At 43.3% G+C, this 27,652-nt stretch overlaps 1 protein-coding gene across 1 annotated transcript in view; it reads left to right on the forward strand.

Annotated features, from left to right (window-relative positions):
* The window catches only part of KDM3A (lysine demethylase 3A), a 2,231,127-nt gene that overhangs the window by 617,712 nt on the left and 1,585,763 nt on the right, over window positions 1-27,652 (forward strand). The window contains exon 11 of the mRNA XM_044063465.1: window positions 19,474-19,527. Coding sequence (XP_043919400.1) covers window positions 19,474-19,527 — 54 coding nt within the window. The remainder of the gene's footprint in view (window positions 1-19,473; window positions 19,528-27,652) is intronic.

The following is a 27,652-nucleotide window of genomic DNA, read 5'->3' on the forward strand; positions in this document are numbered from 1 at the left end:
GTTCAAGTCTCTCGAGCGTGTAGCTCGATTGGGTTTGGATTTTCTGAGGTGCAGCATGTCCATTAATTCCAGGTTGGACATGGCTTTATAAATCAGGCACAAGATCGCCTCTGAGCAGGCGGTATGCCACTGAGTAGAGCTGGAGTTTCTTTAACCGGGCAGCATATGGCATCTGTTTGAGCCCTTTGATCCTCTTGGTGAGGTACTTTTGGGGTCTTTACAGTTGCTGCAGGTGTCTGGTAAGGTACATCCCAAAAGGGGCATTGTACTCAATTATGGGCCTGATGAGGGATGAGTAAAGAGGCACGATGACCTCCCCTGATCTAGATGTGAATACCTTCATGATTAGGTGGGCTATATAAAATGTTTTTCTAACCACTTTGGCCACGTGGTTGTCGAATGAGAGAATGCTATCAACTTGGGTCCCCAGGTCCCTAATTACTACTACCATAATTAATGGTTTACCATCTATGTGGTAATTTGTGGGCACTTTGTTTTTGCCGAAGGGGATGACTATACACTTTTTGGTGTTTAGCTTGAGGCCATGGCTCTGGCACCAGTTGTCTCTATGAGGCCCTTTTGTGGGATGCTTGTGTTGGCTGGAGAGTCTATTATGGAGCCCAGTTTGCAGTCATCTGCGTACTTGGTCAGCCACAGTCCTTCCGTGTTGGCCTGTACCTCCGAGAAGTATATACCGAACAAGAGCGGTCCCAGGACTGAGCCTTGTGGGACGCCACTTGTAACTGGCTTGGAGTCTGACATGGCTCCAGCAATTCTAACCATGTGGGTTCTGTCCTTGAGCCAGTTTGCAACCCATCTAGTGACATAGGGGTTTATATTTAAGCTGGTGAGCTTATCTATAATGCCAGAGTGGGTTATTGTATCAAAGGCTTTTGCGAGGTCCAGTTAGGCTGTGTGGACCACCTTCCCCTCGTCAGTGGCCTTGGTGACTGTTTCAAAGAAATCGACCAGGTTTAAGAGGCAGGATCTGCCCTTAAAGCCGAACTGGGTAGGATCCAGTGTCTGTAGGTCCCCAATATCTTTATTTGGGTTCCATGATGATACTTTCCATAGCTTTGCAGACCAAGCTAGTCAGGCTTATGGGGCAATAGTTTCCAGGATCCGTTGAGGCACCACCTTTGTGCAGAGGGACCACTGTTGCTGTACGCCACTTTTTGGGTACATATCCTGTAGTAAGGCTGAGATTGAAGAGTAGTTTTATGTTTGGGTTTAGTTCTTCTTGGAGTTCATGTAGGACTCAGCCCAGGACACCATCTGGTCCCATTGATGCTGTGTTTTTTGCTTTGGAGAGGGTGGCTCTTACCTGAGCATCTGAGATGTCAGGGGGGCAGCACTCAGTTGGGATAGATATTTGCCCTTTTGGTGGGGAAGGGTGGGGAGGAGAAGTTTGCGTTGAACCTGTCAACTAGGATGTTGGCAATATCTGTGGGTTCTGTGTATTTTTTGTCATTTTGGACTAATTCTGAGCATATCTGGGAATTCCCACCCATGTTCCTAACATAACTAAAGAAAGCCTTGTGATTATCCTTAGTGTCCTGTGCAATTTTTCTCTCTAAGCTGGCCTTAGATGATTTTGAGTGCCCGTAGTTTTTTGCTAATACTGATCAGAGATGCCTTCCCTTTTTGGGGTTTTGCTCCATCATGCAGTAGCTTCCTCCTATTGTATAGTTTGTTTATGGCTGGGGTCCACCAGACAGGATGCCTGCCTTTGGAGTATTGGGTCTTGGTTTTATTTGGGATTGCATGATGTATGCATTCCTGAAGGTGTTAATAGAATGCATTTATAAAGGATTCTGCGGTCTGGGCCGTATTTTCCACAGGCCCCCGGGGGCTTTGAAGGATTCCACCTCGGTTTTGAGGAGAGTGAAATTTGCTTTAGAGAAGTTTTTCACTGTGGTTTTCTGGGCAGGGTCTGGGGTCGGGATGTGAATATCTAGGTAGATTAGTTTATGGTCTGATCTTAGCAGTGAGGGATACACTTCTGGTATGGAGCATAGAGTCCTCATGGTGGTGATGATCAGGTCCAGTATGTTTTCCCCTCTTGTGGGAGTGGTAACAAGTTGTTCCATAGCATTTGAGTTTATAAATTCTAGGAACCTTTGGGCTAGGGTGTTGGAGCTAGAGTAATGCTCCCAGTCTGTTTGGGTAGTTGAAGTCGCCCAATATAATGGTGTTTGGAGAGACCTTCATATTTTCCAGTGTTCTTAGGAAGGCCGAGTGGGGTTCCTGGGTTTGGGAGGGTGGTCTGTAGCAGGCTATAAACTGGAAGGCAGTTTTACCCACTGTTAGTTGCACATGGATAGTCTCTGATGCTTCGTGCTGTGCCACCAACCTGGAGGTGTGGATATCTTTGAAGAATATTGATACCCCCCTTTTGTGGTTCGGTCCAAGTTTTAGGGCTGAAAAGCATGGTATGAGGTATAACCTGGTAGTGCTGTGGTGCTCTCGGGAGCCTTGAACTAGGTTTCTGTTACTGCACAGATATCTAAGTTCTCCATGCTAAGGAGAGTTTCGAGTGTGTGCATCTTGAGGTTTAGTCTTCTGGCGTTGAGTAGCATTACTCTTAGTTTCTTATCCTTTGTGATACCTATGGAGGTGGGTTTGTCTTTTAAGCCTTGCCTAAAAAAGGCACTATGGGGGTGGCAAGAGCTTTTGCCAATATCCGAAAGCCCAGGGGTGACGGGTGCAAGCTGTCCCTAGCGAAGCATCGTGGCTTGTCTAGCATGTCATCCCAGGCTGACAGGCATTGGATCCCCTTTGAGTGACACCAATACTTAAGCCAATTGTTGAAATTTATCATCTTGTCTTCATATTGTGGCATCATTCTTGGTGAGGGTAAGATGCTACTCAAGGTCAGGGTCAATACCAGCCTGGGCTACATGCTCAGAGAGCTCCTCTGTCTCTCCATGTAGTCCAGGGAGGTACGTCTCAGGTCATTCACAACAGCATGGGCAATGACGGAGTCATATTTGTACTTGCCTTGGGAGTGACCTGAGTGCTTGTGTTATGTGGCGGATCCTAGCGCCCGACAGGCAGCTCACCGTGACCACCTTGTTCAGCCTGGTGAGCGGGATGTCAGTGTGCCTGACGATAGTCACCTATTACAAGTGTATCAGGTGTGTTGTTTAGCCTTAAGGGCTGTGACTGTTCGGCACACTGGCTTTGTGAGCTATGTGTTGCATGTGTTTTGTTTTGGGGTAGTGGTTGCTTGGGTGTCTGCTTTGGAGGTCTCTGTTGCTTAGGCAGATTTTTTATTTAGAGCCCCCGAGTGTTTGTATTTGGTTTGCTGTCGTGCTAGGTCTGTGAGACTGGAATTGTAGTGAGTGTGGTTTCTTTCTCCTTACTGGTTACGCCATTACTGAGTTGAGAGAGGTTAGCCTCCAGTTTGGCTATATGGTTGCATCTCCCGCATGTGTTGGAATTTGTTGGGAGGAGGAGAAGGTTGTCTGTGTACATGAGGCAGTTGTAACATTGCCTCAAGATTCCCAGGTTCACCAGCTGGACCGGAGAGGAGATTGACAACTGACCTTTGGTCATGCTAGAATAGTATTGGGAATTTCTTTAATTGAAAAAAGGGCCAATGGGGAACAGGGTACTCAAGGGAAGTTTGTGAGGGTGTAGTGCTTTTATTTTTTTAATGCTGACTTATATAATTGCTTTAGTGAGCAAGTGCCAGGCTTTAGAGTAGGAATAGGGTGTTTATTATGAGAACTACATCAGTTCTAAGGGAAAAAGTGAAGAGCAGACTTTGTGGAGCAGAGAATGGTTTAAACCCAATTAAGCGGCATTGCCTGATGCTGCGCTATGCGCAAAGCCGCGCTAAAGCGGGTTTTATACAGGGGGGACTTGAAAGAGCTAGAAATTGGCCCAACATGACCAATAGACTACCAGATTCTTGTGGTGGGAGCACTACTCCAGGGATAGATAGGCTGCTCTAAGCTCCCCACTGCCACTGGTGAACAAAGAAGCCTCTCTTTATCCAAGAAAGGAAATGGGCAACACAGGAACTTTCCAAAAGTCCAGAATACAGCAAAGCCTGTATTTGGACTACTGTAGGTCAGGAAAGACGGGAAACCAGGATAATTTTATTTTTTTTTCTTTTTTGCAACAAACAGGAAAAAGCAGTAAATATATAACACAGGCTAGCGCACTTGAGTGTGTAGCCTCAACAGGTAAATGCAACAAACGGGGCAAACTTTAAAAGTGCAGGTGCAAAAACAACTTTAGTTTAAAACAGTTCAAGAAGCAGAAATACTTGCAGTTTAGCTAGATCAGACAGTCGCCCAGGTAGTATCAGGAAAAAAAAACACTTATCAGGTTAGCAGTCGCTCTTTTGGCCTCTCTGCTGCTAGCACCACTTTGCAGGACGACAAGGAGCTTGACTGAGTAGTAACAAGCGCAAAAACCATGCCAAAGCGGGTTTTATACAGGGGGACTTGAAAGAGCTAGAAACTGGCCCAAAACGAATAGACTACCAGATTCTTGTGCTGGGAACACTCCTCCAGGGATAGATAGGCTGCTCTAATCTCCCCACTGTCACTGTTGAACAAAGAAGACCCCCCTTTATCCAAGAAAGGAAATGGGCAACACAGGAACTTTCCAAAAGTCCAGAATACAGCAACGCCTGTATTTGGACTACTCTAGGTCAGGAAAGGCGGGAAACAAGGATCATTTTTTTTGTTTTTCTTTCTTTTTTGCAACAAACAGCAGGAAAATGCAATAAATATGTAACACAGGCTAGCACACTTGAGTGTGTAGCCTCAACAGGTAAATGCAACAAACAGGACAAACTTTAAATTTCAAGCGCAAAAGTGCGCTAAAGCTGGCTTTAAAGCAGGGGGTTAGAAGAGATGGGAAATGGCCCAAAATGGCCAATAAAGCTACAGGTCACTGGGCTGGAACCACTCCTCAAGGGACAGATAGGTTGCTCAGAGCTCCCCACTCTCACTGGTGAACAAATAAGCTTCCCCCTATCCAAATAGGGATATGGGCAGTACAGGAACTATGACACAGCCCAGAGATCAGCAATACCTGAAGACTGGACTGTTCTAGTTCAGTAAAGGCAGGAAACAAGGATTTTTTTTTTTTTTTGAGTAGCAGAAATTAGGTACAGAAACACAGTAAATGCTTTAATTCGGCTAGCACACTTGAGTGTGTAGCCTACCAGTTAAACTTAGCAAAAAAACTTTAAAAGTGCAAAAAAAACTCAAATACAGGCAGGAATGCAATAAAACAACTTTGCAGAGCTTATTTAAAGATACAGAAAAGCGGCTAAAACACACAAACACTTCAGGTGCAGTGCATCCTAGAGCACTTGAGTTGTAGCAGTATTAAGGCAATTACAGTTATAATAAATGCTCTGAAATATACTCTATATTTTTTCCCTTTTTTTTGAAAGGGAAAAAGGAGAAACAGAAGGCCTTATCAAATGTTATCTCTCTGATGTTCTTCATCTCACATTGCTGCAGTCCTTACATATGGGTAGTCCGCTGTCCTCGGTCGGCCCGAATACCAAAGTATTAGGCTGACGTCGGTCATGGGCGCTCAGATCTGACGTCAGAGCGTCAGGGTATAAAAGCGCATGAACGTCATATCCTCAGTCTTTTTTGCCGCATGGTCCGATGCAGAAGCAGCGTTGCAAGTGCCGTTTGGCGTTCTGAAATTTTTCGTATTCGGAGTTTCAGACCGATACCAAGTTGGGCTAAGTACCCCGTTGGGGAATATTTTTGTTTTTTCTTGCCTCAGTTATTTACAGGATGTCAGAAAAAGTGAATAATTGTATTTCTTGTGGGAAACATACCGCATAGGGATTACCACTCGCTTTGTATTCCTTGTTTGGGACCGGAGCACGACGTAGTCGGGTGTCTGTTTTGTGCTAGGTTTAATAAGCGCACTATAAAACGAAGGTTAGATTGCGCTATGTTAGTCTTTGGCAAGCGGTGTAATTATAATATGCCGTCAGATCCTCCGACGCCCGCTTCCACGAAGAAGCGCAAAGACAAATCTTTAAAGCCTAGGCAGGATGATTCGTCTGCTTCGGACGCCGGTCCTTTAGAAGCTACAGTGGAACAGGTGGATCCGGCTGAAGTTTCTGTTGGGTCCCAGGGGGAAACTTTGATTTTACAAGATGTGGCCTCACAGGAGTCAGGTCAGGCTGAAGGGGCCTCTCAGGTTACTGTTCTCCCTTCTGTGCCTAAGGTGGTTAGGCCTTCTGCTACTATTTCTAAGGCTCCTTCTAAGGGCAGGTCTGTTTTGCCTTCCTCTGGTGTCAGTCCTGGTTCCTCAGGGTCTGTGCCTAAAAAGCACATGCTTAAAATGGCAGAAGATTTGATTACTTTAATTAGAGGTTCTATGCCCCCTCCTGATAAGAGGCCCAGGGTAGAGCCAGAGTTGGAAAGTTTGGAGCAGGCCTCAGATGATTCAGAGTCTTCTGTTGAAGACATTCAAGATTTTCCCCCCTTATTCTGATTCTGATGCAGAGGATTCCACTCCTTCTGCTTCTCCTCCTGAGGATTTTTCATTTTCAGAAACTCTACATTCCATGAGGGAGCATTTTAAGTGGGAAGGATAGGATTTCTCTGATTCACGGAAGAGGCTTAGGGAATTCTTGTTTTTACCACAGCATAGACCCTTAGCTATACCTCCTGTTTTGGATGTTGTTCAAGATGTTTTCTCGGAGGCTTCCCTTAATCCAGATCCTGTGCCTCCTGCGCCAGTTAAACCAGACAGGTATTACAGGGTGCCTGAGGCTCATAAATATCTGTATGAGTCCTAGGGCGGACCCAGAAACTATTAGTCAGGGTCCTAAGGGTGTTAGACCTTCTGTTGTAAAGAATCCGGTTCCTCTAGATAAGGAAGCTAGAGCTTTGGATAGATGGGGTAAGAAGGTGTATACCTCTTCTACTTTAGCAATGAGGGCTTTAAATTGCCAGTTTCATATGTTGAAGTATCAGAATTTCCTCCTTTCTCAGCTAAAATCTAAAGTGGATGCTTTAGCAGAGGGCATAGAGTGTAAATAATTGCAGGATTTAGTACATGTCTCTGAACAGGTGGGTAAGCATTCTTTGCAGTGTGGCTTTGATGCTTTACAGGCTTCTTCTAGGGTGGCTGCCACTGGTTCAGTTATTCGAAGGCACGCCTGGCTTAAGGATCAGAATTTGTCCGAGCATGTTAAGACTAGAATTCTGGATGCCCCTTTACAGTCTGAAGTTTTGTTTGGTCCTCCTGTGGAGTCAGTATTAAAGAAAATGGAAGACAAGGCTAAGTCTATGCAGACTGTTAAAGATTTTTTGCAGGTGCAACCTCCAAAGTTTAGTAGAAATTGGCCTACTAAGGGATGGACGTACCCTTCTTCTGATTCTCAGTCTAGGGGTAGATCTAGACGTGGTAGGGGCAGAGCTCAGAGTTCCTTCAGACCTAGAACATGGAGTTCGCCTGCACAGTCTGCAGGTGAGGGCAGGGGCCAGTCCTTTCGTAAACAGGCCCAATGACCTGCATTTTCAGCTGCCAGATTCCTCTTGCCTGGCAGCTCCTTTGGGAGGAAAGTTAGCACTTTTCAAGCAAAACTGGCTTTTAGTCGCCCAGGACAAATGGGTATTGGACATTATAAACCGAGGCTACAAGTTCTATTTCCATACATTGCCTCCTTTCAAAGGCATGCCAGACGTTCCTCCTCGGCAAAGGATAGAGGCTCACAAACAGATTTCTTTACTTCTTCAAATGGGAGCTATACAGCCAGTTCCTCGGTCAGAAGTGGGCCTAGGATTTTATTCTCGCCTGTTTCTAGTTCCAAAGAAAGGGAACACGTGGAGACCGATTTTGGACTTATCTATCCTCAACACTTATCTGGACATTCCAAAGTTCAAGATGCTGACGTTACAACAGCTTTTACCTCTGTTGGGAATAGATCACTGGATGGTAACTCTGGATCTCAGAGGATTATCTTCATGTTCCTATCAGGCCCAGTTGCAGGAGGTACCTGCGTTTTCGGGCTGGAAATTTACATTATCAGTTCTCTGCATTGCCCTTTGGCTTATCTACTACGCCCAGAGTGTTCACAAAGGTCCTGGCTCCAGTGATAGCCTTTTTCAGGTTAAGAGGAATACAGATTTATCCTTATTTGGACGATTGCCTGATTATTGCACAGGACAAGGACGAACTTCATCATCTACAGTATGTGATGGTAGTGTTAAGATGCCTAGGGTATTCTGTGAACGAAACAAAGTCCAGTCTAGTACCCTCTCAGGACATGTGCTTTCTGGGTGTGAGACTGAATACAGCTTCCCAGATGGCTTTTTTGACCCCGGACAAACAAAGAAGCCTTTCTCTTTATTTCCATCAAATGTCTCTACAGTCCAGGCTGACTGCAAGGACAGTCCTTCAAGCCTTGGGGTTCATGGCATCTTGTATTCTGGTGCTTCCCAATGCCAGACTGCATATGAGGAAGCTTCAATGGTATCTCAAAAATGTATGGACACAACACTGCCAAGATCTAGACACTGTCATTCAGATAATACCTTGCATTCAGAAGGAATTTTTGTGGTGGGCTCAGGAATGTCACCTAAACAAGGGACTCTCTGTGACCCGACCAGAGGCGAGTCAGATTCTAACGACAGATGCCTCGGACAAGGCTTGGGGAGCACACCTCAATGGAAAATGGGTGCAAGACACATGGCCTGTCAGACTTCAACATTTGCATATCAACTTGAAGGAGATGTTAGCAGTCCAATTTGCATTAATGGCTTTCAAGGATTTACTTCACCCAGGGCAGGTGTTGATTCAAACAGACAACACTACTGTCATGTGGTACATCAACAAGCAAAGGGGAACCCATTCGTACCCTCTTTGCAGACAAGCGATGATTTTGTGGGAGACTGCTCTCAGTTTACACCTCAATCTTCAGGCAAGGTTTCTACCAGGAGCACTGAACTCCTTAGCAGATGTGTTGAGCAGACAAATAGTGGATCCTCACGAGTGGAAATTGGATCCTCATGTATTTCAAAAGTTGACAGTGTTATGGGGGACTCCAGACATAGATCTGTTCGCTTCTCCACTAAATTACCAGTTGCCAAAGTTTTGCACAAAAATGTTTCATCACACAGCTTGGAAGGTGGATGCTCTATCATTCAGTTGGAGCAATCTTCATGTCTATGCCTTTCCACCTCTGCCTCTCCTCCCCAAGGTACTCTTGAAGGCCAGACAAGACAAGCCATCCATGATTCTGATAGCGCCGGATTGGCCTCGACAGCACTGGTACCCACTACTGAGGAGTTTAGTACGGGAGCCTCCATGGCCTCTACCTTTGATTCCACATCTTTTGTCTCAGGAGGGCAATCACTTCCTCAATGTCAGGATTCAGTCTCTGCATCTAACAGCCTGGCATATTCTGTTTTAGACCCTGGAGGGCCTCAGCTTCCACAACAAGTTTTGAATGTTATTTTTGAGGCCAGAAGGCCTAGTACAAGGAAAGTTTACGCTGATAAATGGAGGAGATTTTTTATTTGGAGCAAAGCGAAGGACTTTGATGTTTCCAAGCCTAATTTAAGTGCTTCTCTTCAATATCTTACTGAGTTATTGGACAAAGGTTTGTCTTTCTCCTCTATAAAGATTCATGCTGCTGCCATTTCTGCTCACTATGACTGTGACCCTCCTTTATTCTCTCATCCTTTGTTTAAGCAATTTCTTAGAGGGGCAAAGAACATAAGACCCCCACGTAGAGCTCCTACTCCTGCTTGGGATCTCAATTTTGTGTTGGAAAAACTTACTCTACAACCTTTTGAGTCTGCAGCTATGGCCGAGTTAAAGTATTTGTCATGGAAAACTGCGTTTTTGTTGGCCATTACCTCTGCAAGAAGGGTTTCTGAATTACATGCCCTTATGGCAGTGGAGCCTTTCCTGATTTTTCATAAGGATAGGGTATCTTTGCGTACTAATCCTTCCTTTATGCCTAAAGTGGTTTCTAGTGTGGCCTTAAACCAAACTATTCATTTGCCTACTTTTTATGCAAACCCCCAAAATAAAGGGGAGAAGATTTTGCATACTTTGGATATTCACAGGCAGTTGCGTTATTATTTGAGCAGAACCAAGGAGTTCAGACAGTCTCAGCAGTTTGTTTCTTTTGCTTTGTGTTCTCAGGGTAAACCTGTTTCAAAACAAACTATTTCTAAATGGATTGGGTTTTGTATTTCTTTCTGTTATTCCCATCATGGTAAGGAGATTCCGGCTGGAATCAAACCTCATTCCACTAGAGCTACTGCCACTTCTACTGCCTTTCTAAGGGGGGTAGCTACAAAAGATATTTTGGAAGCGGCTACTTGGAGTTCTGTACATACTTTTTCTAAACATTACCACCTTCCTCTTTATTCTAAGTCTAGGGCTGGATTTGCCACTGCAATTTTACAGGGCATTTTAGCAGCCCCTAATGCTTTATGATATTTCCATCCTCCCTTTTCCGTTGCTTTGGGATTCTACCCATAAGTAAGGACTGCAGCAATGTGAGATGAAGAACATAGTACAGTTTTGTACCTACCATAAATGTAGATGTTCGAAGATCCACATTGCTGCTGTCCAATTTACCCTCCCTCCTTCCCCGCTGTAGTTTGGCATGGTTATATAGTTTGGGTGGTGGTTGTTGTTGGGCATGCTTTTGGGAGGTATTCTGTTTTTGGCTGTGGCCTTTCTTTTTAGGGCCTTCTGACATCTGGGGCAAGAAAAGACTGAGGATATGACGTCGGTCATGCGCTTTTATACCCTGACGCTCTGACGTCAGATCTGAGCGCCCATGACCGTCGTCAGCCTAATACTTTGGTATTCGGGCCGACCGAGGACAGCGGACTACCCATAAGTAAGGACTGCAGCAATGTGGATCTTCGAACATCTACATTTATGGTAGGTACAAAACTGTACTTTAGGTAGAATGAGCTAATGACACTAGATTGGGAGGAGCGTCGCAGAACAGATTTACAGTTGGGGCGGGCAACTGCAAAGCCACCAAGTATAAGAGCAAGACACCAACTGGGAGGGAGGGGACAGACAGTAAGCACTACAGAAAACAAAAGTTTTTAAACAGATAAAGATGTGTAAAGATACAGAATGCTTTTAACTGCAGACAAATCCGTTACTTGTTCAGATTTGTTAATAGCAATAAAATACACTCTAAGACTAAAAAGCATGAAACCTGTTCACAAGGGTGTAGCCAGGCACAGACCTTTGCAGAATTCAAACATATTGGTCATAATTCTTGTTATACATTCGTAAAGTGTCCATATCAGGAAGTTCAGGCTGTCAAATCAAGATTGTTCTTTTGTGTAATAAACACATGTTATGAGCATAACCTTTTTAATGTGAACACTGAGCCTGTCTTTTTGATACCAGTGCATCTGTTTTGCTAGAGGTAGTGATGTGAAGAGTATTTTCAGGATGCTCATCTGAAATTTTAGTTCTGATTTTATTTTTTGTATACTTCATACGAGAAAAAAATTGCTCGCAAATGTACGTACTCCCCAACAGAGATGTCATGAACAGGGCATGTTCGTGAAGTTAATGATTTTTCTTTAGGCAGGTACAACTTATAAAAGTCCAATAAAGACACTTGCAAAAATTTTTCTTTAAGTTGTATATCTGACTGCAATTCTATGCATTCCAGTTGCTGGTTTGCAGGCAACATGTTGATGTCAACTGAGAATGGAGTAGCAAATGTACTGAAATGCTGTTGGTGTTTTCTGTAGTCTTGCAATCTGCTGTCTGTGATAAACTATTAATTAATGCCGCATATTTTTCAGTATTTACGTGGCTTTGCTCATATAGTCTTTCAAAGTGAATGAAGATGTCCTTCAAGGATGCATCTGCAGTCCTAACATATGGGTTGTCCTGCCTCAGGCAGCCCTTCGGTCAGCCGGATTCCAAAGTCTTGGTCTGGCCTCGGCTGATGTCGCACTTCACCTGACGTCATAGCTGCTGGGGTATAAAGGCATCAGCCGACGCCATTTTCCCCAGTCTTTCTTGCCGCGCGGTGCCCGAAGCAGAAGCTGTTCGCAAGTGCCGGTCGGTCAGATCCAGAGATTTCTACTACCGAAGACTTCTAAAAAGCTAAGTACCCCGTTGGGGACTCTTTCTTGCCTCAGCCGATGTCAGACAAAGTAAATAATTGTTTAACTTGTGGGAAACAAATGCCTCATAAGGATTTCCACTCTTACTGCCTTCCTTGTTTAGGCCCAGACCACGACGTATCAGCTTGTCTAGCCTGTGCTTCCTTCAACCGACGGATGCTTAGACGTCGGTCGGAGTTTGCAGAGGAGTTTTTTGGTCCCGCTTTTGCTTACAAAATGCCGTCTGACACGCTGACTACACAATTAGCTAAAAACGCAAGTAAAAGGACAGACACTCGCGGTCCACGGTTTCGGCTGAAACCACGGTTAGGCCAACCGCGAGTGTCTCTGTTTCGGCTGAAAGAGTCCTCTGTTCTTCCTTCGGCCGAAAGCATGCCTCCGATAGCCGAGGCCTCACAGAGCATGGCTGAATCTGCTACTGAAATTACCCCATACAGAAGCAGGCACCCAGGACTTGTCAGATACTATTCCTTTAGACATATCTACCCCTGCACGTGGGGCTGCTAGACCCCCTGCATCTATGTCTATCAAGGCTTTTTCCAGGGCTAAAGCAGCTAAATCTTCTGAGGCCTTACCTGCTAAAACTCCCTCACACAGGCCTACCTCTAGTTCCCATATGCTCAGCCTGGCTGAGGATCTCATTTCTTTGATCAGGGGATCCCAACCTCACCCAGACAGGGCCTCTCAACCCCCTCCAGATAAGAGGCCTAGGACTGAACCCCCGGAACCTGTTTCTACAGACTATTCCTCGGATGACTCAGATATTTGACCCTCAGGAAGGCCCATATTCTCCTTATGAGGATTCTGATGCAGAAGACTCCATTCCTTCTGCTTCTCCTCCTGAAGAATTTTCTTTTGGGGAAACCTTACATGCTATGAGGGAACACTTTCAATGGCAGGGCCAGGATTTTTCAGATTCAAGGAAAAGGCTAAGGACTTTTTTACACTTACCACAGCATAGGCCTTTAGCCATTCCTCCAGTACTAACAGTTGTTGATGATGCATATAATGATGCCTGTACTGCCCCTGATTCTTTTCCTCCGGCCCCTGCCAAGCCTGACCGATATTACCGGGTCCCGGATACACACTACCATTTGTATAAGGCTCCTGTTGCAGATCCTGAAACCATTTCACAGGGCCCTAAAGCTGTGGCAGCTGCCTCTGCCAAAAACCCTCTCCCCTCTGAAAGGGAATCTAGAGCATTAGAGAGATGGGGTAAAAAGGTTTATACTTCTGCTACTCTTTCGGCCAGGGCCTTCAACTGTCAATTTCACATGATTCAGTACCAGGATTTTTTGTTAGACCAGCTAAATAAAAAACTGTCCTCTCCTGAACCTATAGACTGCAAGTCCCTTCAGGATTTGGTACATAACTCTCAGCAGGTCAGTAACCATTTCTTAAAATGTGGCTATGATGCACTGGAGGCTTCCTTTATATCAGCTATGACTGGAACAGTGATTCGAAGGCATGCCTGGTTAAAAGAACAATCCTTACCAGACCATGTTAAGTCAAAACTCCTAGATGCTCCTATGGAGAAACAAAGTTTGTTTGGCTGCTCTGCACAGGAGGTTCTAAAGAAGGTGGAAGAAAAAGCAAAATCTGTCCAAACAGTCAAGGATTTCTTACAGGTCCAACCTCCGAGGTTTAGCAGAAATTGGCCTTCGAAGAATTGGTCCTTTCCAGACGCCTCCAGAGCACAGAGAGGCAGAAATAGACGCCCAAGAGGCAGAGGTCAATCCAGGGGTGCCTGCAGGGGATGTCAGTGGCAGCCTACCAACCAGAGAAGTACTGCCACAGATTCAACTACAACCACTTCCACAGGACAGACTCAATGACTTGGCTCTGATTCCGCCTACCAGGGAACAACTGGAAGCACCCTTGGGCGGAAAACTAGCCTTATTTTCTGACAACTGGCATTACATTACAGGAGACAAATGGACTTTACAAACAATAGACAAGGGCTACAGGTTTCACTTCCACACTCTACCAAAAAAGAGAGGAATGCCAAACCTACCACCAAGCCAAAAAACAGACGCTCTAAGACAAATCAACAACTTACTAAGGATGAGAGCTATAGAAAAGGTACTGCCTATGGAACAAGGCCAAGGATTTTACTCCAGGCCTTTCCTTGTACCAAGAAAAGAAAATCAATGGAGACCTATTCTTGACTTGTCCGCTCTGAACACATACCTCATTGTTCCAAAATTCAAAATGCTGACCCTCCAGCAACTTCTTCCCATGCTGGGCAAGGAGTCTTGGCTGGTGACTCTAGATCTCAAGGAGGCATACCTGCACGTCCCTATACGACCAGATTGCAGAAGACACCTCAGATTTCTTGCAGGATCAGAGCATTATCAATTCTCAGCATTGCCCTTTGGCTTATCTACTGCGCCCAGAGTATTCACGAAATGCCTGGCATCAGTAATTGCTCATTGCAGGCTTCAGGGAATTCAAATTTACCCATACCTGGACTGCCTAATACAAGCGGACAACAAGGCAAAATTAAGATTTGGAAAAAGTCATACAACTGTTACAAGCCTTGGGATACACAGTCAACATGCAAAAGTCAAGACTAGTACCATCCCAAAGGGTAACATTCTTGGGTGCAGAACTGGATACATCAACTCAGATGGCTTTTCTCACAGAAGAAAAACAAAAGCAACTACCAGTCTATTTCATGACATTAACAACACAAACTCAGCTTACTGCAAGGAAAGTCCTGCAAGCCCTGGGTTACATGGCATCCTGCATAATATTGATTCCGCATGCCAGGCTGCATATGAGAAAGTTGCAATGGTACCTAAGGAATGTATGGTCTCAACACAAGCACAGTCTAGAAGCCCAGATTCCAATAATTCCATGCCTGAAGCAAGAATTCCTGTGGTGGGCTCAGGCCTGTCAGTTGAACAGAGGATTGCCTTTCCACAAATCTCATCCAATCCAGACCATCACCACTGACGCCTCAGACCTAGGCTGGGGGGGCACACATGGTGGACAAGTGTATACAAGGCCTATGGACCCAAGACCAGCCGAATCTACACATAAATCAAAAGGAGATGCTGGCAGTAAAACATGCAATCCAGGCATTCAGACCATTCCTTCAACAAGGTCACCTGCTAAGGACGGACAATACCACAGTCATGTGGTACATCAACAAACAGGGAGGTACACACTCGTATCCTCTATGCCAGATGGCAATGGACCTGTGGAATGTGGCCCTGAATCTCAACATTCAACTCCAGGCCAGATTTGTACCAGGAAAAGAAAATTCACTAGCAGACACCTTAAGCAGAACTACCACGGATGCTCACGAATGGATGCTGCATCCAGATATCTTCAAAACCATAACAAAGAAATGGGGACTACCAGAGGTAGACCTGTTTGCCTCCCCACACAACCACCAATTGAAGAAATTCTGCACAAGAGCATACCACCCACTTGCTTGGAGGGTGGACTCCCTTTCCTTCAGCTGGAAAAACCTGACAGCATATGCATTCCCACCTCTTCCTTTGATGTACAAAGTCCTACTGAAGATCAAAGAGGATCAGCCAAGGGTAATCCTGATAGCTCCACAATGGCCGAGGCAACATTGGTACCTGCTACTGAGAAGCATGTCTCGGACACACGCATGGCCCCTACCTCTATGTCCCTTACTTCTAACAGAACAACTACAAGATCCTACATCCAAACTTGAAAACACTGCAGCTGGCTGCTTGGAATATTGCATAAAACAAAATAACCCAGATTTATCTCAGAGGGTTAAGGACATTATCCTGGAGGCTCGCAGACCCTCCACAAGGAAGACTTATTCAGCCAAATGGAAAAGATTCCTCATTTGGAGTGCAGCAAAGGGAGAAAATGTCTCATTGGCAAACATAGCACACATCCTGGAATACTTAGCAGAACTGTTTCACAATGGCCTGTCCTACTCCTCCATTAAGATTCATGCATCAGCAATTTCAACAGAATACAACATGGATCCTCCTGTCTTCTCTCATCCTCTACTCAGGCAGTTCTTGAGAGGAATCAAAAATGTAAAGCCTCCAAGGAAACCTCCTTTACCTACATGGGATCTCAACTTTGTGCTGGAAAAGTTAACACTTCCCCCTTTTGAACCAGCAGCAACAGCAGATTTACAGTTGTCTTGGAAAACTGCTTTCCTGCTAGCAATCACTTCAGCAAGAAGGGTATCTGAATTACAGGCATTAATGGCAGTACAGCCCTTCCTTATCTTCCATCAGGATAGTGCGTCTCTGAGAACTAACCCTACCTTTATGCCAAAAGTGGTCTCCAGAGTATCATTGAACCAAGCGATTCATTTACCTACATTTTTCCCCAACCCACAGAACAGGGGGGAAAGACTGCTACATACCTTAGATGTGCACAGACAATTACGCTACTACCTGGACCGAACTAAGACCAACAGAAAAACTGACCAGCTTCTGGTAGCATATGCAACTGGAATGCAAGGAAAAGCAATTTCCAAACAGACAATCTCAAAATGGATAGGAAATTGCATTCGATTTTGCTACTCTTTTCATGGAAAGACAACTCCTGAAAATATCGGACCTCATTCCACAAGAGCTACAGCCACCACTACAGCTTTCCTACGAGGAGTGGCTACCAAAGACATTTTAGAAGCTGGTACTTGGAGCTCCGTGCATACATTTGCCAAGCATTATAACCTTCCTTTATACTCCAGATCCCAAGCAGGTTTTGCAACTGCTGTGTTGCAAGGGATCTTGACTACACCATCTTTATCTTAGTGCCTCCTCCCCCAGTTTGGCTATGATATTCTACCCATATGTTAGGACTGCAGATGCATCCTTGAAGGACATAGTACAGTTTTGTACCTACCATAAATGTAGATGTCCGATAGATATGCATCTGCAGTCAGGATTACCCACCCTCCTTCCCCTCTGTGGTATTCCTAGGGTACTTACCCCTCTTTTAGCTAGCTGGGGGATCTATTATGGTGTATTTGTTTGTATGTATATATATGTGTATATATATATATATATATATATATATATATATATATATATATATATATATATATTTTGCTTTCTATTGTTTGGAATTATTTGCATTTGTCCAAATTTAGCCTTCCTAGAGGGCACCTGGCATCTGGGGCAAGAAACACTGAGGAAAATGGCGTTGGCTGATGCTTTTATACCCCAGCAGCTATGACGTCGGGTGAAGTGCGACATCAGCCGAGGCCAGACCCAGACTTTGGAATCCGGCCGACCGAAGGGCTGCCTGAGGCAGGACAACCCATATGTTAGGACTGCAGATGCATACCTATAGGACATCTACATTTATGGTAGGTACAAAACTGTACTTTATTCTTAACCTGACAGTGCCATAATTTGTTTCACTTCAAATGCTGTCACTGTTTGAAACATGTAATTTATTAGTAGATTTTCACCTTGGAGGTGCAGGTTCAGGACGTTTAAATGAGCAGTGATGTCTACTAAGAATGCTACATCATCCATCCAATTTGCATTTTCAAATTCGGGTATAGGCTTTACTTTTGACTCCATAAAAGCACTTTATTTCATTTCTCAAATCATAAAATCGTTTCAACATTTTACCATGACTTAACCACCTTACTGCACAATGTCTCTATAGCTAGTTTCCAAGGTATTCAGAAACTCTTGAAACAGGCAGTGATTTAATCCTCTGGATTGTATAAAATGTATTGTTTTAATATTCATAACATTTTCCATTTTTAAGTCTTTGCACACAAATTTTCTTGATGTATAATGCAGTGGTACTTCATGAAACTCTCATTACTCATCTGTTTTGCGTAATCTTCCATCAGTGTTTAGTCCTTCCTTCTTTCCAACCATAGCTGGAGCACCATCAGTTACTATGCCAAGCATGTTTTCAATGGTCAAGGAAAATCTTGCCAGTAGTGCTTCATACAGGTCAGTGGACTTTGTGGTATCTTTAAGTGGTACCAGAGAGGCCAGTTCAGTAATACTGAAATTGTTGTCAACACCTCTAATAAATATGGCAAGTTGTCTTATGTCTAACATCTGTGCTGTCATCCAAAGCTATGGAGTAAAACTTCAAAGTTGCACACTGAGATTCCAAAGTATTTCCAATATATTTGGCTACATCTTCCACATGCCTAGTGATTGTCTGGTGTGATAGACTTATTTTAGAAATATCTGATATTTTTCTCAGGACAAATTGTCTGCTACACTTTCAAGGCATTCTTTAATAAATTCACCATCAGCAAATGGCTTGGATTTGTTTTAGCAATTAAATTGGTACAACATAACTTGCCTTCACTAAGGAATCCGGTTGAGTAGCTGATTTTCAAAATAGCTGTTGTTGGAGTGTAAGATTTTTTTTTTTTAAATCTAATACGTTTTGCCTATGGCACGCTCCTTGCAATTCACTTAGTTTGGGGTGCGTTTTGAATATAATGCCTTTTCAAACTGTAGTCCTTGAAAACCGATACCACTTCTCTGCATAGTAAGCAAAGTGCTTTATTAGATTCAACAAAGAAATTGTCCATTTTTCCTGAAACACTTTCATCAGCTATTTTTCTTTTTGTGGCAGTTTTGTTTTGGCATGATGCAGAAGCCATGCTGAAAAGTAAAAAAGGAGTAACTAGCATTAACTACTAGTACTTTATTCCTAGTTATATTTATTTTTAAAACCATGGCTAACAATTTACATGAAAAAATAAGGAAATAAAAAATTATAGCCATAGTTGTAGTACATGTCAGTGGTGTTGAAGGAAGCATTTTATATCCACAACGTAACACAAAAATATCCAGGCAGGAGAGAGGTGGAATTCATGAAATTCAGATGGACTGCGATAGAGATATGAACATGTACAGGTTAGCATGTAAGCAACAGTTTTACTGGTACAAGGATGGTAGCTTTCAATAGCCTAATCACAGCCCTACCATCAAGTTAAACACGGTTTGCTTTGCATGCTACCCAACAAAACTCATTCACTTGCAAAGAAAAAACTGGCACACACTACTAGCACTGTCATTTTAGTTATTCACTACAGCAGTACCAATTTTCACTAGGAAAACCACTCCAGCAGTCCAAGTATGTAAAATGTCAACATTACCAGTCCTACAATATTATAACCCACAAAAACTAAGCCAGCAAATTTGCAATAAAGTAAAGAACTCTCATTACTAACTTAAAAAAAACAGTTCTGAATAAGCTACAAGAGGGTCTCACCCCAACAAATGACTGGTGCCAGAAACATGGCCTCAAGCTAAATGCCAAAAAATGCATAATCCCCTTTGGGTATGTTTTAACTACCTGTGCAGTTGTGCATTTTATCTTTTTTTTTTTTTTTTTTTTGTAGTTGTCAGGTCAAGGAAGAATTACATTGAGTATAATCACTTTGCATGTTACCAAAGTAAAAAAAAAAAAAAAAAAAAATCTGCAGGAAAATAAAGGTTTCCATTGTCCAGTTAGCAGCTAGAGTAGACTGAACCATTTCAAATTATTCTGCATCTGACAGCAGACAGATGGTTTCTGTATTTGTGAGACTGTCCTGCAATGTTAAAATATTTCCTGTGATTCTGAATTCTGTTGTCACTGTGAGTTATTGAGTACTGTCTTTTTATTATTTATTATTAAATATTTAACCTTTTCATAGGTTCATAGGTTGGTACTAGGCTATCGGCCCTGGGGCCTGTACAAGCCTAGCCAGAATTCCCTGGCTATTTCTTGCCACACTATTTACTTCCCTGGACCCCTGTCTAGCAGGGCGACTGACGTGATCCCTGGGGTGAATTTCCTTTCTCCCATCCAATCGTCAAGGTTCCTTTTGAAGAGGGCCAATGAGGCGCTCTGCTTGAGGCCCTCTGCTTGACATGTATGGGCAGTCTATTCCAGAGTTTGGGGAGTGTAGGTCAGGAACCTATCCCTCCAGCATGTTTTGTTTGTTGTGAAAAGGTTTAGATCCCTGGAGCGTGTGGCTCTTGAGAGAATGAGATTTCTTTGTGTAGCATGTCAAACAGCTCTGGGTTTGTCATGGCCTTGTATGTTAAGCAGAGGTCGCCTCTGAGTAGACTATATGCGACAGAGTATAGATGGAGTTTTTTAAGGCAGTCAGCATAGGGCATCTACTTTAGACCTGTGATTCTTTTAGTGAGGTATTTCTGCGGCCTTTACAGTAGTTGCAGATGTCTTGAGAGGTACATACCAAATGGGGCGTTGTATTCTGTAATGGGTCTAATGAAGGATGAGTACAGCGGGACAGTGACCTTCTTCTGGATGAAAAGCCCTTAGTGATAAGGTGTGCCACATAGGATTTCCTGTTATGGCGATGTGATTATTGAAGGTGAGACCACTGTCCACCTGTGTCCCTAAGTCTCCTCACACTTTCGGTGTTTAGTGCACTGCCACCTATGTGGTAATTCATGGGTACATGTTTTTTTCCAAAGGGGATAACTATACATTTCTTGGCATTGAGCTTGAGCCCATAGCTCTGGCACCAAGCATCTGTTTCTGTAAGGCCCTTTTGTAGGGTATCCACATTATTTGGGGATTCAGTAGTGGTTCCCGGTTTGCAGTAATCTGCAAACTTTGTTAGCCAGCGTCCCTTAGTGTGGGCCTGTACTTAAGCGAAGTAAATGCCAAACAAGAGTGGTCCCAGGACTGAACCCTGAGGTACTCCACTTCACTTCTCTGGAGCTGGATTTGGAGTTGACTACTTTTACAGTGTGGGTTCTGTCAGTAAGCCAGTTGGCAACCCATCGAGTGATACAGGGATTAATGCTCAGCTTAGTAAGTTTATTTATGATTCCAGAGTGGGGGTGGTGTCAAAGGCCTTGGCAAGGTCCAGATAGGCTTTGTGAACTGCCTTACCCTAATCTACGGCTCTGGAGACTGATTTGAAGAAGTCCGGTTCAGAACACAAGATCGGCCCTTCACAAACCCACACTGGGTGGGATCCAGTGTTTGAAGGTTGCCAATATCTTTGTTTATAAGTTCCATGATAATACGTTCCATGACCTTGCAGATCAGGCTCGTCAGACTGCTGGAGCGGTAGTTCCCGGGATCCAAGGTGGATCCCCCCTTGTGAAGTGGGTTAACTGTAGCTGTGTCCCACTCGGTGGCATGAAGCCTGAGGTGAGGTTATGATTAAATATGACACTTGGGTGAGGTGCCAGTTCATTTTGTAGTTCATGTAGTACACAGTCCAGGATGTTGTCTGGTCCCATGGATGCAGTATCCTTAGCTTTGGAGTGTGTTTTTTGCCTGTGTGGCAGTTATTGCTGGAATTTGGCAATCTTCCGGTATTGAGATGGGCCATTTACGGGGGTGAGAGAGGGTGAAGTTGGCACTGAATCTATCTGCCGGGGTATTGGCAGTATCCTTGGGATCAGTATATTTAATGCCATTCTGTTGCAGCTCAGAGCAGATCTGAGCATTGCCATTTAGATTCTTGACATAGTTATAGAATGCTTTGTGGTTGTCTTAGGCAATTTTATTTTCGTAACTAGCTTTGGAGGATTTTACAAGGGATCTCATCTTCTTACTGAGGCTGGTAAGGGAATTTTTTGCATCGTAGGATTTTCCTCTTTTCTGCAACAGTTTCTTCTTTTTGTTGTAAAGGTTGTTTATGGCAGGGGACCACCAGATTGGCTTCCTTTTTTGGAGGAGAGCATCTTAGTTCTATTTGGGATGGCACGATTCTTGCATGTGTGGATGTGTTCATACAGTGCCTTAGTGTAGGACTCAGCAGTCGAACTTTCGGTTCCCGTCTGCATGGATGTCATGACGTTTGTCACTTCTGACTTGAGTAGCATGAAGTTGGCTTTGGAGAAGTTTTTTATGGAGGTTTCCTTTACTGGGGAGTGGGGTGGGATGTGGATGTTTAGGGTGATTAGTTTATGATCTGACCGAGGGGGGTGACCATAGGTGTGGAGCATCGATTTCACATGTTGGTAATTGCCAGGTTTAGGATATTGGAGCCCCTGGTGGGACTATGGATTAGTTGATCCAGGGCATTGTAATTTATAAATTCCAAGAACCGTTGGGCAAAGGTGTTGGTACACGAGTAGTTTTCTCAGTTAATGGCAGGGTAGTTGAAATCACCCAGTATTAGGGTATTTGGTTGTATCTTAATATTTTCCAGTATGTTTAGAAAGGTGTAGTGAGTGTAGTTTTAATTGTGACTAGTTAAGAGATATTTAAGCTCAGAGTACTTGTATATGTATTTGTTGACACTGTAGCCAACTCCAATAGCCTTGTTTGTCACACTTATTTGGATAATGGTAACATTGCACAGTAAAGACTGGTCACCCTTTGGGAAGGGCCTTATAGTAGCTGATAAGTAATAGTTGAATAGTTGTTGGTGGCAGCCTGTCCTACCTTGTATTCTGGGCGGAAGGGGCCATTGCTAGTGAACCTGTGGCAGCCTTCCCCAGGCGTGTCTGTGTGTTTGTATACAAATCAAATCTGTGTGTCAGCTACTTGGGAAGGCACATGAAGCACTGGTTGGACAGAGAGGGTGCTGTAAGTTTTTTGGCTTGACCACTCACCTGAGATCTAAACCCTGTAGATGTGCCAATGGGGGGAGTCTTATTGGGAGTCTCTGGAGAAAGAGGGAGAACTAGCCCCCAGACTGACTGATCTGTGACCATCCTCCTTAAAGATAATGCTGCGTCTGTTATCAGCTCTAACCTGAAGAACTCCATTCACCTCCATAAGTTCTGGTTAAGCTCTTGTCGACTACATTTCAACACCAACAGTGCCATTCTTTTTACCTGCAAGGGTCTTAACAATGAGATGCACCACTCAAATATTTTGATCACTCCATTTCTGAATCAATTTGCTCCACCAAAATACTTGGACTGACATGCCAAATATGACAGGCATATGATTAGTGGACTAAGACCTCTCAAACTCAGAAGCAATTACAGGAATGACCTTTCACTCCCCTGGTTTTTAAATCACTATTGTCAAGTTATCTACTTGAACTTTTTTCTGTGCATGGTTACTAACCTGCAGTCTCCCCTTTCTTTTTAAACAGCAGCAAGGTTATAACATCAGGCCTTGATTTATATTAGGTTAGCATCTCACAACCTTCTCATACAGTACACCATACAAAATTCTATATCCTGACCTGTAAAATGAAAATTAAGTGATGACCATTTGCTACCCCTGCCTTATAAAAAGTTCATTTGATGAATTAATATGATTCAGCATTATTTACCATAGAAATTAGTAAAGAATGTTACTCAGACTGTGATAGATCCTTTCATTGTGTAACAGCTTGAAACATTGACTTTTTAAAACTCAGAGAAATTCAAAGCTAAGTTCTGCAGTACTAAATAAGTTACCATAAAGTAATATTGATATAACCATATGCAATAATAGAATTAAACACAGCATCATTCATTATAAGTAAATGTTTACAAAATACTTTTAGTAAGGTAATGCTTTAACCGCTTCTGGTAGAAACCCGCATAAATAAAAGTGAGCTATAACTGAAAAAATGCACTTGTATCCACAGACAATCAAACATTGCCAGGCAGATGACCTAGGGCTTTGCACAGATAGGCTCTTAATTTTTTTTTTTTTTTACAATATGCAAGTAATGAATTCTTTGCCCACTGAGATAATGCAAAAATGTTCACAGGTTCACAAGTTCATTTTTCAAGAATTGGATCTACTGGCTTTTAAGAACCATGATTGTCCTAATGCATTAATGTTACTTTCCATACCCATTTTATACCTATACAATTCCATTTTTTGTTCGTCACTACTGCCTGTTGCTCAGACACAGTAACTGTCATCTTGTGCAGGTTACTATCACTACTAAAGATTACCATCATCTTTGCAGACAACTGATAACCTGGCAAGTCACTTTTACTTTGTCAGCCACTCACTGACAGCATCAGACTACTACTCCTGAACAGGTTACTGTAACCCAGTGTGGCCACAGTCATCTTGTGAAGGTTGCTGTCATATTGTGCAGTCCACAGTCAGCTCACTGCATCCTGTGCAAGCCACTGTTATCCAGGGCTAGTGATCACCATCCTTTGCAGTCCACTATTAACTAGTGCAGGTCATTGACATCCTGTGCAGGTTGTACTTCTCTTGTTCTGGCCAGTTCCATCTAATGTTTATCAGTCATCTTGTGCAGGTCATTGTCACTTGGTGCTAGCCACTGTCACTTCTACAGGCCGCTGATACATTGTGCAGACCACGGACACTCTGAGGTAGGTCACTGTCACTCAGTGCAGACCATTGCAACTTGTGCAGCCCTTTATTATTTGAAGTCCAACTGACATCCTGTAGTTACTGTTGTCACCCAGTGTAGTCTGCTGTCACCCTATCCCTGCCAATGCTGCCCACTGCCCCCTGCCTAAGTTGTCGTCATTACCAGCATGCTGACTACCTGTGCATATCACTGTTGTTCAAGCCAGCCATCTACACTTGCTGTCAGGTTTTGTAGGTCTGGATTTATTTAAAACACCTAAATAGATTGGTTTATAAGAAAGTAAGCACTTTAACAATATCGGTGACTATAATTTCTCCGTTATTTTCATAAGTCAAGGTTATAAACATTTAAGCATTTAATTCGGTGCATTGCTGTGGTGACTTTACAAGCTTTGTATTCTAATTTTGCAGTCAGTGCTTATATTATAATGGTGGAACGGCAAAGTACAGGTGCACACTAAACTATTGAGTAAGCCTTTCTTTCACATCTTTGCTATTGAATGACCCTCTTGCCCCAAAACAATCCATGTTTTTCTGTTTTATAAAATTACTATTGACTAACAATTGCTTGTTGTAACCATCTGTGTGGTTATACAAATCTAAGGTCAATTACAACATCAGTGTAATTGTGTAAAATATGCAGTCTTGAGTAGCTCAACAGGTAGAACACTTGCCTTTGGTATCAAAGGCTGTAGGTTCTATTCCCACACCATATAGTTGGATTAACTTTCTAGTACTGACACTACACCAGAACATAAGGGGGGTGGTTCTGCACTCCTGGGTGTGCCATCCTTCAGATGAGATGTTAAACTGAGCTGTCAGCTGTCAAGCTGTCTGAGTTGGAGGTGAACGTGGATGTAAAATTTCATGGCACTTAACAAAAACAGTAGGAAAAAATTTTCTGGTGCCCTAGAAAAATTACCCCTACTCAGTATGTAAACCACTGCAGGTGTCCCCTAAAAGAGGCCAATGGTCTTGTGAGAACTAGCCCAGTCAAAGTGTAAATAAATTTGCTTGGTTTCACACGTTTAATTCTCCTACTCGAACAGACTATAACATTGTTGCTCAGAGTATACTGGATAAAAATTGTGGCAGTTTCATTGCTGCTAGCACCTTAATCAGTCAGCTGAGGGACCACCTGTAAACTTTTGCAGTCTGTCAATGTAATCAAGTAACTCATCCTGTCTAACTCAAAAACATAAGTCAAAACAGCCTTCTGCTCAAACAGAAGAGGATTTACATTCTTTTGATTGGGCTCAGCTATAGAATTTGCTTAGTCGTGATGGTTCTGTGCATCGGTATAATACTATGTCGTTTAACATCTTAAATACCTATGTACGTTCAAAACTAATGCAAAGCACAGACAGCAGGACCCATTGTGTAGTAAAATTCCACAAAACTTGCAATCTGGCAAAATTCTCAGCTAATGCCATATGTTAACACGAGTTGCACAAGGATCCATCATAGATCTTCTTTAGTCCTTATCGATACAAAACTTCACATGTGACCGTAATTTAATACAGTATGCTAATTACACTACATGACTCTCTTCCTTTTTCCAGCACAGTGTCGATCTGTACTAGCTTACCTGTTAATGCAGTCAGGAGATGCTGTACTGTACACTTTTCAAATGAGAAATCCCGCTGTCAGCTCTTAGGCGCGATCAACAAATCCTCCTTCAGCTCTTTGTCGTGAATAGACATTCCTATATCGGCGTGAAAAACTAACAAAATGGTGCCTTTGGTGCATGTGCACACCAGTTAAAGATCGTGGGCACGAAAAAAGTGGAAAAAAAGTTAAATTTGAACTTAAGGGATGCGGGCCGCATGAAACAGCTCTGAGTTCCGCGGGTTGGACACTACTGTTCTAGACGACTTAGCCTTGCTGTATAATTTGTTCATAAGCCTCTACGGTCTGGGTGCATCTGGCTGCGATTTCTAACTTCCATATTGATTTCAATGGTTTATTAATTATGTCACATAAACGTTGTAAAGCCTTTTTGAAAGAAATTTTAATGCTCCAACCTCCATTTAAAGAACCCTCGGCCCCATGGGGTTTAACTTCTTACTTCAATCTTTCTTCTCCCCCTTTTGACCCTTCAGCAGCTTGTGACTTGTAAGGTTTTCCAGGGCAAGAATTTTTTTAATAGCCATCACTTCTGCGAGAAGATCGGAAATTCAAGCCTTGTTCCGCAAACACCCCTATTTCATAAGGACAGGGTCTCCCTCCAAACAAATCCTTCCTTTTTACCAAATGTTTCCGAATAAAATATCCTTCATCTCCCTGTCTTTTTTTCCCCTAATTTTTCCAGCAAAGGAGAGTATTGTCTACACTTGTTAGTTGTGGGGAAGGGAGGGTGGCCTAATGGTTAAGGTGTTTGCCCTACAAACACAAGGTGCAGGGTTTGAGCCTGATTAGGGATAATTGGCTAGGCTTAAAATGGCTCACAAGGGCAGTTAGCGTAGTACTAACCTATGAATGAATGCTCCTATGAATGAATGTGGACAATTACATTTCTCCCTTCAAAGAATAAAGGGTATTAGAAAATCTGACCAGCTATTTGTTGCTTTTTCTTCGGTCTCTTTAGGCAGTCCAGTATCTAAAGTTACCCTGGTGAAATGGCTTAAGGACTGTTATTACTTTCCTTTACAACAGAAAAGGACTTCACCCACTGGCAGAGCTTCTTTAGATATTTGTACAGCAACATGAGCATCTCCTCCCGTCTTTGTTAATCATTACAAACTGGACCAGGTCTCAAGGGTTCGTGCAACATTCGCCTCGATGGTGCTCAGGAATATTTTTCCATGAGACCACCTTAAGATTCAGGTAGCTAGGGACTCTGCCCCACAGTTAAGGATTATGTGAAGATCGACAACATCAGGTAAAGTTATGTCTTACCATAATGTTCCATCTGTGCTGTCAATCTTCACTGACCCTTGACATTCCCTCCCTCCCTCCTTCCCCCTTCCTTTAGAACTCTTGGTGGACCGAATATTTCCAAAGACTGGCTTCATATTGGGGACACAGATATGGTATGTTTATTACTTCTGGTCTGCCACTATAGTTTGCAAACTCGTTCTGAGGTAATTTTGAGAGGAGCATTGTGGGTAGAACTTGGCTCAAGAGTGTTTCGAAGGTGTGAGCTGAAATAACTGCAGATTCTGTTCAGAGGCTCAGAACCGAGCCCACAGTCAAGGATTGGTGAAGATGGATGAAACAGATGGAATGTTATGGCAAGGCACAACTTTTTTTCTTCATTATGGCTGAAATACCCAGGGTCCCTCTGGCTTTTGTGTATAATTTTG

This window comes from Protopterus annectens, chromosome 2.part1, assembly GCF_019279795.1.
Source record: "Protopterus annectens isolate FY-2018-M chromosome 2.part1, PAN1.0, whole genome shotgun sequence".
Classification (NCBI taxonomy): domain Eukaryota; kingdom Metazoa; phylum Chordata; order Ceratodontiformes; family Protopteridae; genus Protopterus; species Protopterus annectens.